Source organism: Orbicella faveolata, unplaced genomic scaffold, assembly GCF_042242905.1.
Source record: "Orbicella faveolata isolate gen_17 unplaced genomic scaffold, um_ofav_v1 contig_2, whole genome shotgun sequence".
NCBI classification, from domain to species: domain Eukaryota; kingdom Metazoa; phylum Cnidaria; class Anthozoa; order Scleractinia; family Merulinidae; genus Orbicella; species Orbicella faveolata.
Window position 1 is genome coordinate 1,632,501 of NW_028301547.1, and position 12,500 is coordinate 1,645,000.

Consider the following 12,500-nt stretch of genomic DNA (forward strand, 5'->3'; position numbering starts at 1 on the left):
GAGCACTGGTCAAGATAATTGAGAGTGTGTTGTATTGTGTCTTTGGCAAAAAACTTCCCCCCACGGTCCCTCTCTCCACCCAGGTGTATAAATGGGTACTAGCAAATTTAATGATGGTGGGGGAGTGTAACCCTGCATTGGATCAGCATCCATTAAGGTTGGAAGCAAGAATACTCTTGTCTTAGTCACTTTATGCTATGGAAACCTGATAGGCCACCATGCTTGGCCTATCAGGTTACAAGCCTTTTTTCCTGAAATTTCTATGGATGTGATGCTTACTAAATAGAGGTTCATTGCAAGTTAGTCGTCTGCCTGGTTCCTCCAACATGTTTGCTTAAGTGTTAAATATTCACTGTTACCTTTGAGTGGAAAGATTGATAGAGGTCCTGTGAGAACTCGGTACTAATACTTGAGTAAAATAATCATTAGAGGCTTGAACTCTGGACCTGTAGATTTTAGTCCAGCCACAATAACACTTGGGCCAGGCCTGATCACTCTCTCACTCTCCCTCTGCTTCAGAATTAAGAGAACTTAATGGAGCAGCAGCTCATAGACAGAATTAGATCTGTTAGATCAGACTGTTATCGAACTCATTTATATGGTCATTACTACCATAGTAGCAATCCATATGGAAGGCCTTTAAGTATTTATTGTTACAAAGGTGAGAATCTGCAATGTTTTGCTAGCATGAGCTGCAAAATGATCTGCAATGATTTGCTAGCATGAGCTGCAAAATGATCTGCAACAATCAGCTAACTGAACTGCACATGCAATGCAGTGGAACACAAAGGTGGCCCTGTGAATCCCCTGAGGGCCGCCTCACAGGTCGCATACCGTTGAGGGGCAGCCCGCTGGCTGCATTGGTCTGAATCTAACTTTGTCTAAACAATATTTAGCCACATTTTATTTCGCATATGCATCAGTTCTCTAAGTCAGCCTAAAATTTTGACTTAATATGTAAACTATACTTACAGTAATTGCAATCTGTGCCATTCAAGAATCCACATAAAACATAGTGAAAGTTATTTTTACAGGCAGTTTCCTACAATCTTCACAAAGCCATCTTTAAACACAACTGACCTGACACCTGGCTGCCTCTATCATTGGTTTAATAGCTTCACTTTCAAGAATACTGCAACTTTCTAGCATTTTCTGAAGGACAACAAAACAAAACAAAATAGCAGATGAGTATAAACACAAAAATCTTTCCAACAAAAATTCCCTCTCCAACCCATCAAATTTTCTTTGACAATCAAGAGTGCACTATGACTGTCTCAAACTAATTAAAAAAGGAAATCATACAAAAGTAACCACTGTAACTGCAGTGCAAACATGCTGGTTGTGGTTTAGAAATCATGTTGATCTTAATAAGCATTAAGAATTTTTACATGCAAATTGTTTTCTCCTTAGTTGTAATTTCATTTGGGAAGATAGATTTGTAGCTTCGTGTAATCAAAAACTTGACTCGTGTGTTTCATCCGAGTTCCAAACAACTTAAATCAAAGGTCATCAAAACTAGTGTGTCATACCTTACAATTCTCTACTCAGTGTGTGGAAATGAAATTATATATAAATTTAGCCAAGCCTAAAAGCAGAGCTTCTAATATTTGCAATAAGTTAACCATAAAGGAAAAAGAGGATTGTTTTTCTTGGATCAGTTCAATCTCAAAAAATGATCAATTGTGATCATGTACTGTAATTGTTCAGCGAGTGGTTTCACGATTTTTCCCTGTTACATTTTAATAAACTATACCCAATAACCGTACCCAATTTTTCCAAGATTGTAGAAATTACTGGTACATACGCAATATATAAGGGACTTTCCAAGAGACGATTGTGTAAGGGATATGTCAGAAGAAAAGCCAACAATGTGCCAGGGGTTAATTAATTTGCGCCAAATTTTTGCCTTTGTACGTACTCCATCCTTCTCCCCCAGAGTAATAACCTGGCTTGAGCATGCAATCCAATCAAAAACCAATACCTGGTCAGCGGTCAACATCAAAAAAAAATGTGATCTCAATGAGCTATAAACTTGAGCCAGTGATATGGTCTGTCACATGATACTGGTCAGCGAACACTTTGTATAGACAGCTGTCAATTAACCATCACATGGATGTTCAATATCAAAGATGTACCTATGGTAATGCTGCTACTCTTATATTTCAAGGTATGGGGCTTGGCATACAGACGTATGGATGTACAGACAATCACATGGCAACCAAATTTTTTTTAGATTGATGGGTTACCAAATTGGCACACAGGAGCTCCACTTAAACACTGTGTCTAGATTTTGTTGACTGTGTATTACTTGCAGAACCCAGGACAAAGTTAATATGGCAGCCAGTTGCAGTTTGAGCCCTTCAAGGTGGCTCAAAGCAGTTTCCAGCTGTTATATTTTGAGAGGTCATTATTACCACTCTTTATCACTTGATGCTACAATCATGGTATCAAATAAGAAATTTAAAAATTTAAAGAAAAAACTGCACATACACTGTACACTATCACTCTTAAAAGAAATGACCTTAAATGTCTTAGAATTACCATATGCTGATGACGCAAAATTTTGACCCAATGTGGCTTAAGCTCTTGTAAGCGACCCCCTCCTGTAAGCGACCACCTAGGCTTCACATTTTGGTTGGTCCCTTACAGGAGGTTTAATAATGATAATGATAATGATAATAATAATGATAAATACTTTATTTATACTGCAAAAAATAGATCAGCTGAATTTAAAAATAATTAGACAGCTGGTATAAACCTATGTGTAGAATGTTTGACAATTGCATCATGCGTTAAATTCCTGACTTTCATAACTATTTACCTTGAATTTATTCCATGTAGTGCTGCCAACAAGATTCTTCTTGCTTTCTATGACTCTTTCAATAGTATCCTTGGCTTCTTCAAAGTAAGGATCTAACAAGGTTGAAGAACAGTATAATTTGAGTGTGTGACTACCACTAACTACATTACATTTTTTTGTGGCTTACATGAAAATATTATAGCCTCTGACAACCTATTAGCAATAAATCTATTTTAAGAAATAAATAATCCAAACTTAAAAGGACTCTGATCCAATTCAAAACTTTAATTTCTTTGATTCACCATAATAACTTGAGGGATTAACTTGGTCCATTAAGGACATGCATGATCCAAATCTGCCAATCACAGCATGCACTTTCCACAATTGTATAGTATGCATACTGTACAAGTAAATTATACTGTACTGTACAAGTAAATTATATGGAAAATAAAAAGTTACCTTGTGTGTCTTGTAATAATGATGGAAAATCTGGATCCAAAATACTGCTCAAGAACATTTGCGCAAGTCGTTTATATGCTTCTTCCAATTCTAGCTTGGCAAAGACAGGCTAATAAATTCAAAAGTTGGATCAGTGACATAACAGTGCATAATTAATTATTGCTAGATTAACATAAATTTACATGATTGTCTATTGGTATTGTTATCCCTTTTGTGGGGCAAAAATATATAGTAGTTAAGTACTTGTATAGTTTAATATCAATCAGGCAATATGGCCTTACATGTACAGGATCATGTGTACTTAAAAGGCATGATGGGCATCTGTGGTCAAGTGTCAACTGATATCCTCAATTAACATTCCATCGACATCTCGATTGACACTAGATTAACACTCTATGTATGTGTAGTCAATAGTCTGAAAAATACTTCATCAGCTAGTGAGAAATTATCTGTCGTGATTTCATGATAATTAATTGAGTTAACATCACTTACCAACTCCTGGCTCTGAGAGTCTTCAACTATAAAGTCATCCAGATCTGATCCTAAATCTTCTTCCTCTTCCTCTACCTCTCCTTGATCTCTTTCAATAGTATCATCTATTAAGTTGTTTTTGAAAAACTGCAGAAGAGAGAATTTAAAACATCTTCAAATTGTTGGACCAGTGATTGCTGTTAAGCTGCAGTATTAATTTTTGGAAACGTTTCAGAAATATGAGCATGTGTTAAAAAATTTTGCTGTTTTTTTCTAAGAAAAATTCAAGTGAGTTGAAGGGTAATAGGCAGTTCTGTTAGTGCTGCATAATTTTATTTCTCAGCACTTGGGACACAAAATACATTCTTTCCTGGCGTAGTTTTATTTTAATAATCTATTTACCTAAGACATTAATAATAGAGAGATATTATAGAGAGAAATACTCCCTTTAGGTCATAAAACTGCAGGATCATTTGTTGAAAAACTGTCACCTCAAATATTGGTCAGATGAGCTCATAACTGTAGCTGTAAGTACCTTGGGTGACACAGAGCCTTCGTTATCATAGTCATCATCTGAAGATGTTTTTCCTGAAAGTCCTCCAGCTTGCCTTTCTCTTTTTTTTCTCAGTGCATCCAGAGCTTTCTCCCACTTCGCCTTTTTAGCACTGGCTGTGCCATAGAATTCTGGTGACAATACATTTCCACGTGTGCTACAGAATTAAAAGGTTATTCATGAGACTATGTTTGTGGTTTCAATTGCAATATTTTTGTCTAAATGGTCATAGCAGTGGCACCTGGGTGGGACCAGAGGAAACCAAAAAACTTTATCTGTGCAAATCCTGCAGGGCCATTATACTCTTTTTCCACATCATAAATTATCCCGTATTTTAGTGACAGACTTTTTGCATTTTGCATTCACAACTGTAGAGCTGCATGCACAATCAAACTAAAATGCAAGTTTTATTGCTAGTAATTAAACCAAGTGATCCAAATTCAGTTATATGAGTAAATGTACAGTGTATAATAACATTATCCACTATAATTATTTATTTTATCCTTTATAACTTAAAAAAAAAAATTAATCAGTGATTCCTTTTGTCTGACTTGTAAGGTAATCACTAACCTCTTCCTTCTTGATCTCTTCGTTTGTAAGCCGGAATGTTCTGTTCCATCATTGTCTGAGTCTGACTCACTGGTGCTACGTTCTCCATCTGAATCACTAATGTCAGTGATTTCAGCATTCCTGTGCAAGATAGGGTAGAATTGTTTAGTTGCTTTTTAAGTGCACACTTGCAAGCTGTTTATTCATGCGTACCAACATATTCAAGCAGATATACTCACTCATCTTCTGCTTCGGTTTTTCCTAAAGCTTCATCTAGATTTTTCCTAACAGCTGTAGCACGTCCTTTTAATGCATCGAATCCTGGTGTGCTAAAGAACATTGAAGAAAATGACTAAGAAAACCTGAACAGCGTCGTTATACTTTTATCTCTATTGTACTGGCCTGCTAGCAACCCGTTCGCCCTAATCATTAAAATCACTGAGATCGGACTAAGGACAAAGGAAATGGCTTTTAGGAGACTCGTTTTGTATTGATCCAAATTCAATTGTCTATCGGATTTACTTCACTTCCAGGTCAGCGACGTAATCGCGGAACGTTTAAGTTTTGTGTCTTCCCGAACTTAATTCAGTTAAGTTTAATTTAAACGGCCGATTAAAATGTTCTGTACATATATGGGTGATAAAATCCTGAACGTCTGTGCGCAGCTAAATCGAACATTCGAATTCGAATTCGCCGCGGGACTGACCGATTGAAATCATATGCCCACAAAGCATATAAAAGGCGGTAGCCAAAAGCATTTCAGCTGTCTCATTATACATTTCATTGTCGTTTATTACTTACACACCAACGGATTCCTCTCCACTGTCTTCGCTGTCCGAACTGTACAATAAGTGCGTTTTCCTCTTCGAAGAGCTACGCACCACTTCAGGACCGCTCGTTACATTCTCAACCGAATCAGTGATCAAAGTTTTTCGACAAAAAATAGTCAACAGTCTTCAATGATTTTCAGGTCAGTGTTCCCATGCAGCTGTTTGCTTCCTGTGAAGTCTTCAATTTTACTCACCGATCGATTTTGTCGATTTCGTCTTCATCATCTGAGTTAATTCTTCGCTGACGTTTCCTCGTCGAAGAAGGCTTCATTTTGTAGATGTCAGGATTTTCATCGTCCTTTGATTTTTCCAGACAGAAGTCTGATCGACTAAGCTCTTCATCCAAATCTTTACTCTTGCTGTGAGAATGATTAGGAGTACAAGGGGTTTCTGTGGCCATCGTTTTGCTTTAAGATTTGGCTTCGTATGGTTTGTTGCAAATCGCTGACGGTTATTAGATTAGAGAAGTTGAAAAAAGGCGGGAAAGCTTCAGTACTTTTCTGCCTTTTGCTCAACCTGAGGACGAGGCTCACTTGATTCGAATCCAATCCTTCAACGTGCGATCGAAGATGGCGGCCTTGGTAAGTTTATTTGCGCACGCAAGATATCCACTATGCAGGCTTTCTAGCTTAAAATTTCAAGACGGGGCGCCCGAATTTAATATAAACGATTCCTTGTGGCCTTACTAAACAGTATTGCTATGAAGACCAGCTAATGTTCTGACCTTATTTTGAACCTAAACTGAAGTTTTTGTCTCACTGAAAGTGAAGTTTTTCAGTTAGTCCTTATTGACCTTATTGTAAAAGATTTCTTTAAAAACCAGGTTAAGGGTAACTTTTAATTTTTGCAGCCTGCAATTGTTAATGTACTTTATCCTAAATGGCAGTAACGAAACTCTGCAGTCTCATCAACTCTGCCATCAATCAGTCTCACTTGTACCCCTCAACTCAGGCTAGAATAAGTGTCCCCCTACAATATCTTTAAGAAAGAGTACAAATTCCACCTTCTGAATAATCAAACTTGATTTTGCTACTGCTATGTTTTATTTTGCTGTTTTATTCTGTTGCTATATAAGTGTGAATGTAGTGTATGTCTGTTGTAATGTAGTGTATGTACATGTAGATCTAGCCATTTACTTGACCATGGTGGTGTCCAACCAGAAAGCTCTTGCTACTCTGGTCATTGCTCACATATGAATTTTATTTCTTAACGGCTTGATATTTCTAAATATTTTACTATTTTTATTACTTTACTATATGAAATGTGTGGAAGTGCCCTTTATAGTGTAAATAAAGAATTGAACTGAATTGAATTGAATTTCCGGTAAGAACATCAGTGACCCATTCAGCCATCTCATGTGGCACTTTTTCAATTCCTGCCATTTATAATTTCTTCAATTTCCTAAAACTTGTATGCTATGCTCTTTGACCTGCAAATCTATTTTTCTTTCCTTGTTTTTATTTGGCCAACTTTGATACAGTGTGTTTGTATGCAAGGCCATAACATGACAGGAAGACATTTTTTTCACTGGCCAAGCTCTTTTCCCTTTCCTCTTACAGTGGAACCTTGATTTAACGAACCTCTATATAACAAAGTCCTCTGTATAACAAACAATATTGTTTGCCCAATAGTAGTGAAATATATGGAAAAGAACCTCAATACAACAAAACCTCATTGTAGCGAACATATTTTGCCAGTCCCCTGGCCCTTCATCAAATTGAGGTTCCACTGTTCATGTATCTGGTACTTGGTTATAAGCCAACATTTGAGAGGGGAGTGGGGTGTATCATAAGGTGTGTTAACAAAATGTGGTGAAGCGTATAGTTCTTTGACCATGCTCAACTCACAATTTCTTGATGATCCTAGAAAAGTGAACAAGTTTAATAATCCTACCAGCTACAGCAGGGCTGTCATTAAGGGCGTAACTCGTAACAACTGTTACGAGCTGAGTATGCTTGATTTTCCCTTGATGTTACAGGTGAGATTGCCTGTTGTTGATTGGGTTCAACCACAAAGTAACAAGTTTGCTACGGGTGTGGAGAACAAGGCTACCAGTGACTCAAAACATATTGGCAGCCCTGTACAGTACTAGTCTAATAAAATAGTAAGATTTCATCAGATTATCAGATGTATGAATTGAATCACCTCAAGATTTCACCACAAAGACTCCATCACTTTATTTATACTCAACTTAAGGTTTTAAGATGCCAGTATAAAGGAGGAAGGCGGAACAACCTTGAAGGGCTTTCTGGCACCTCCACCATTGCCGACCTACAAGAGAAGATATGGTTGATGACCGATGTTCCACCCCATGCACAGAGAAGTAAGCTTAATTAGTTAACAAAAATGCTTGCCAGGAAAAAAAATACAGTCGACAAATTATGTTGTTTCCAAATGTTGGACAACCTGGAGTCAAAAGTCAATGACCAAACAGTTATATTAATTGCGAATGTTAGTTGCTGTTTTGTATTTTTCAGACTTATAAGCTGACAGTTTTTCATAATTTTGATAATTTTAAGTTCTTTCAGGATTTCCACCAAAGCAGCTGATCTGCCAAGATAAAGGTAACTCATTATCATCACTGGACATTCGATCAGGGGACACTCTTATCATTGAGGAAGACAAAAAAGCACCCAAAGTATTACTTGATGGTTACAAGAAATCTCTGAGCAGTGCAGCACTTGGCAAGATAACAAGGAGGTAAGTTTATGACAAAGAGGCTTGGCATTATTGCCTTGCTTAGTTCCCCACGGAAGAGATTTTTTTATAAGACCCCAACCTCCTGGAAACTCCAATAATTATTATTATAAGCTTCATACATTGACAAACTGCATTAGTGGCCCTCAGTCCTAAAAACATATTCAATACCTCTTTCTTTCTCATGCCTCACTGTAACGCTTGTAAGGCACCCTATTAGTGGAAATAATTTGTGATTTTTTGCTATTGTTGCAAATCAGAGTTGTCCCTGCTGATAATTCCTGTCTTTTTGCAAGTGTAAGGTTAGTATGTCAGTATAATTCAGTAATTTACAAACATTTCATTCATTATTTGAGGGTTTAATTGTTCTACAAATTTTCACTTCAACATTATTTCTACAGGCTAGAGCAGCAGTAAGATTATTACTCGCTGCTAGTTTCAAAAAAGTGCAACCTCCTATTGTTATCCTCAAATTAGAAGAGTGATTTTAAATAATTTTACAGGCCAACAATTTAGAGAAATCAACAAGAAAGACGTCTTTGAAAAGAGATGAGTACTCACCCCAATATAATTATTTGATGTAAGGGAGTGTACATGTATCATTAAATTGTAAAGTTGTAAATTTTGTAAGTAGCCATACCAGTGTTGTAAGTAGTGCTAAGTAGCGTGAATGGCAATCAAAATGTAAAAAACAAACAGAGCAGCAGTACTGATCACTTTCTGTCAATCTCTTACAGTTATGTTATGCTTGGTGACACATCCTGCACTGCAGAGTTAAGAAAGCTCATAGCACGGTGTGTTTCAAGTGATCCTCAAACTTATAACAATGTGTTTCTGGGTCGTGATAACTCAGATTACTGCAACTGGATACTGGATAAAGAAAACTGGGGAGGTAACACCGATGACAATAATAATTGTATCTATAACAAAATTCTTGACTGTGATTGGTTCCCCGTGCACCTATTTGTCGTGTAATAGGCACGTGATCACGTGGGTTTCTGATTACAGGTATCTAATTACGACTTTTTGTAATTCAGTACCTGTAATTGGATACCCTGAGATTTGCACGTCAACTAGTGTACCTCAATGGCTTCCTTCTTTAGGAATCATTAGAATGTTTCCTTCAGTTTTTTAAAACTTATAGAAAGTGCAGCAGACTTTTTCACTGAAAAGAAGTTCTCCAAAGACTTTTTTCATTTTGAAATATGTTATGAATACAATTAATAATTTTAATTGGACCTTTTGTCGTACAATTAAGGGAGTAATCACGCTCCCAATTTCAAATCGGCCACACACTTTCCATTCATCTGATTTTGAAATTGCAAAAATTAATAAAAAAAAAAAATAATGATGATAATAATGAAATAATAAATTTATCAATCGATCAATACAGGTCCAGCTTGCATTCATGTTTTAGAGCGGTCACTTTTCTTCCTTTTAAACTGTGAACATTCAATATATCACTTTTGTTATGATTTGCTTACCCAGGAGCAATAGAGTTGTCAATCCTCAGCAAGCATTACCAGGCAGAAATTGCTGTTGTTGATATTGAGTCAGGAAGAGTGGATAGATTTGGTAAGACTCAGGCACTTCTCTCACTTTATTAGACATGAAGATGTATTTTTCCCCAAAATATCCTATGTAACCCCCTCCCCCCTTTCCTTCCACCCATTTGGAAGTTCTAGTTTACCTTTCAAGCTGATGAATTTTACCATGGTTAAATAAAGTCTATCTATCATCTTTCCTTTGAAATTTTTAACTTCTGAAAAACTTTCTCGATGTATGGGTGTTTTAGCGACAGAATTACCAGAGGTCTTGCTTCTTGGGCTGAGTATGGATATTTTCTGGAACTGCACATTTCTGCAGTAATTATTATAACAGTTTATTAGTATAGGTGGAATTTTAATCAGCTTTATGTATAAAGTAATTTCAAGGTGGCAATATGTGTATAAACAATAGCCTCCATTTGGTGCGAAAATATGTACGGATATTTGTCCGCAGACATTACCTGTTTTGAGAAGAGAGCAGTTTTCCAAGAGCATAGCTCAAGGAAAACTGTGAGCTTTGAGGAACAGATAATGTCCAAGGACAAATATGCAAGCATATTTCTGCACCAAATGGAAGCTATTGTGTTTATTACCCTTCAGACATTTTTCGCAACACATGCAGTTTTAAAAATTGGGGAATATCACTTGGGTGTTCCCCAGTTTTAGCTTTAGAATATTAAGTCACGTGATGCATTTAGACCAATCGTGCATGAGCAAAAATATGTGATGGATTAAAAATGGGATTATTTTTGTGCATTAGAGGAGAACTTATTTTCCAAAGGAGCAAGATTTCATTCTTTGGGAACACCAATATGGCCTCCATGACTACATGGGAACCTAAACCAACTCAAATTTGAGTTTAAAAAGTATCAAATTCATCCAAGCAAAACCACACCCCATAGCTACTGGATGCAGACTTCTATCTCCATCTTGAAGTGAGCCCTAATTGGTCTTCAGTGCCAATTTGACCCTCTTAATTTTTTAAAGATACATCTTCAATGTAATAATTGTGGTTATGTTCACCATTTTGGCAAAAGGTTCTACGAGCTTAATGTAGTGAGAGTGTTAGTGTAGGAAAAGGCATAATCGGTGGGGTTTTCATTAAATTTACTATCTTACTTACAGTTAATTTTGTCATTAGAGCTGCTTTTATTTGCAGGAGAGGGTAGCGGCTACAGTAGCTGTGTATATCTGATATATGACGGCATCCATTATGATCCTCTGGCTGTACAAAGCTCTGATAATTCAGCAGTGCCGCTACAGACTGTGTTTCCTGTTGACGATGACATGCGACTGGCGGAAGCTCTTGAAATAGCTGCAGATGCCAATCAGGTTAGACTTCTAATAGCCTCGGCCAGTTATTACAAATTCAGAGTGAATTTCAAGTGACAAACCAGCTTAGAGTAATTTTATACTTACTATGATTTTACAATGGGGCGTTGTAAATTCAAAGAAGGTTACAACATGTTCTGAGACTGACCAGTCGGAGTTAACATGTTTCTTGTTAGCCAATCAGGTGCAGAAATAGAGCCAGCACGTGGATATTCCCGCGTTTGGCACTGGTTACGCGTTCCCCCGCGCCCCTGCGCTCGCTAACGGCTGAACATTTTCCCGCGCTCATCACCAGCCACGCGTTTTCCCGTGCTAATTTTCCCGCGTTTGAAACCTCAAGATTTGATTGGTGTAGATTCATGTGCATTGATTAACTCTGTGATTACTTGATTGGTTGATGTTTCAAGACCGTAAATTATTCGCATCAGCTACATTTCTATTCTAATCTCTAACTTTTCTATTCTAGAAACGTCACTTCACAAACCTGTCGCAGTTCACTATCCGCTGTCTCGTTTGCGGCACACCGCTGACCGGACAGCAAGCGGCTCAAGATCATGCCATTTCGACTGGTCACACAAATTTTGGCGAAGTATGAAGTGTGAACTGACGCCATTGGTTGTGAACTCTGGCCGGCGTTCGTCTTATGGAAGGCGTGTGATGGGTTGTAAGGCTGGGACAAGTGTATACTTTCGTGTACTGAAATGCAAAGATATCTAGCAGAATGGTGACAGAAGTCAAGTATCTGCCGACGTATTCACAAATTACAGTGATTGGCGTGTCTTTGTGCTATTGCCAGCGTAGCTGCTCGCGTTTGCTGCCCCACGCGGGAGCTAAAGAAATCAATTTGCGGGCGATATCCTGCCAGCCACGCAGGCTGAGCGTGCTACTGAAACTGCGAGCAAACGCGAAATGAACGCAGGCCTCAGAGTGACGAGCAATTTGATGTCAAGCTCGTTAAACAATTACGAAGAGAGGGGCAACCAGTACTCATTATAGAATTTGTACTCTAACTTACGAAGTGCCGTAAGTTTGGCTGAAGAAACTAACTAAAATTGAAAGTATTTATTGTTATATGAAAAACAAAAGTAGTGTTCCATATATTTTCTGCTGGTAAACTGCAATTGATTAATTAAATTGGAGAGTCTATTTTGCTTACAATTAAATGTATAGTCAGCCTGTTTACTGTACACTGCATTCAGTTAAAAAAAAACTTGCACCTTAAAAGTGTTCTTTTCTGGGTGGATGCCCACCTTATATTTTCG

General features: G+C 37.5%; 2 protein-coding genes across 6 annotated transcripts in view; one reads left to right on the top strand and one right to left on the bottom strand.

Annotated features, from left to right (window-relative positions):
• The window catches only part of LOC110058291 (uncharacterized), a 12,042-nt gene extending 5,910 nt beyond the window's left edge, over positions 1-6,132 (bottom strand). The window contains exons 1-8 of the mRNA XM_020764917.2: positions 5,857-6,132; positions 5,072-5,161; positions 4,854-4,973; positions 4,266-4,440; positions 3,752-3,877; positions 3,260-3,368; positions 2,822-2,913; positions 1,081-1,152 (exon numbers count right to left, since the gene is read on the bottom strand). Coding sequence (XP_020620576.2) covers positions 1,081-1,152; positions 2,822-2,913; positions 3,260-3,368; positions 3,752-3,877; positions 4,266-4,440; positions 4,854-4,973; positions 5,072-5,161; positions 5,857-6,062 — 990 coding nt within the window. The 5' untranslated portion in view covers positions 6,063-6,132. The remainder of the gene's footprint in view (positions 1-1,080; positions 1,153-2,821; positions 2,914-3,259; positions 3,369-3,751; positions 3,878-4,265; positions 4,441-4,853; positions 4,974-5,071; positions 5,162-5,856) is intronic.
• A 74-nt stretch (positions 6,133-6,206) lies between these two features.
• LOC110058293 (ubiquitin thioesterase OTU1-like) lies at positions 6,207-12,401 on the top strand. Of its 5 annotated transcripts, none has more exons than XM_020764923.2 (8): positions 6,207-6,243; positions 7,859-7,985; positions 8,182-8,362; positions 8,620-8,661; positions 9,097-9,251; positions 9,848-9,934; positions 11,066-11,238; positions 11,705-12,401. In XM_020764923.2, the coding sequence occupies exons 1-8, from the start codon at positions 6,232-6,234 to the stop codon at positions 11,831-11,833; spliced, it is 906 nt and encodes a 301-aa protein (XP_020620582.2). In that variant the 5' UTR covers positions 6,207-6,231; the 3' UTR covers positions 11,834-12,401. The 5 variants fall into 5 exon arrangements, with proteins under 5 accessions (XP_020620582.2, XP_020620580.2, XP_089145240.1 ...); XM_020764921.2 differs by having other exon boundaries at positions 8,191-8,362; XM_089289116.1 differs by lacking the exon at positions 6,207-6,243 and adding an exon at positions 6,272-7,640.
• Positions 12,402-12,500: the final 99 nt, after the last annotated feature.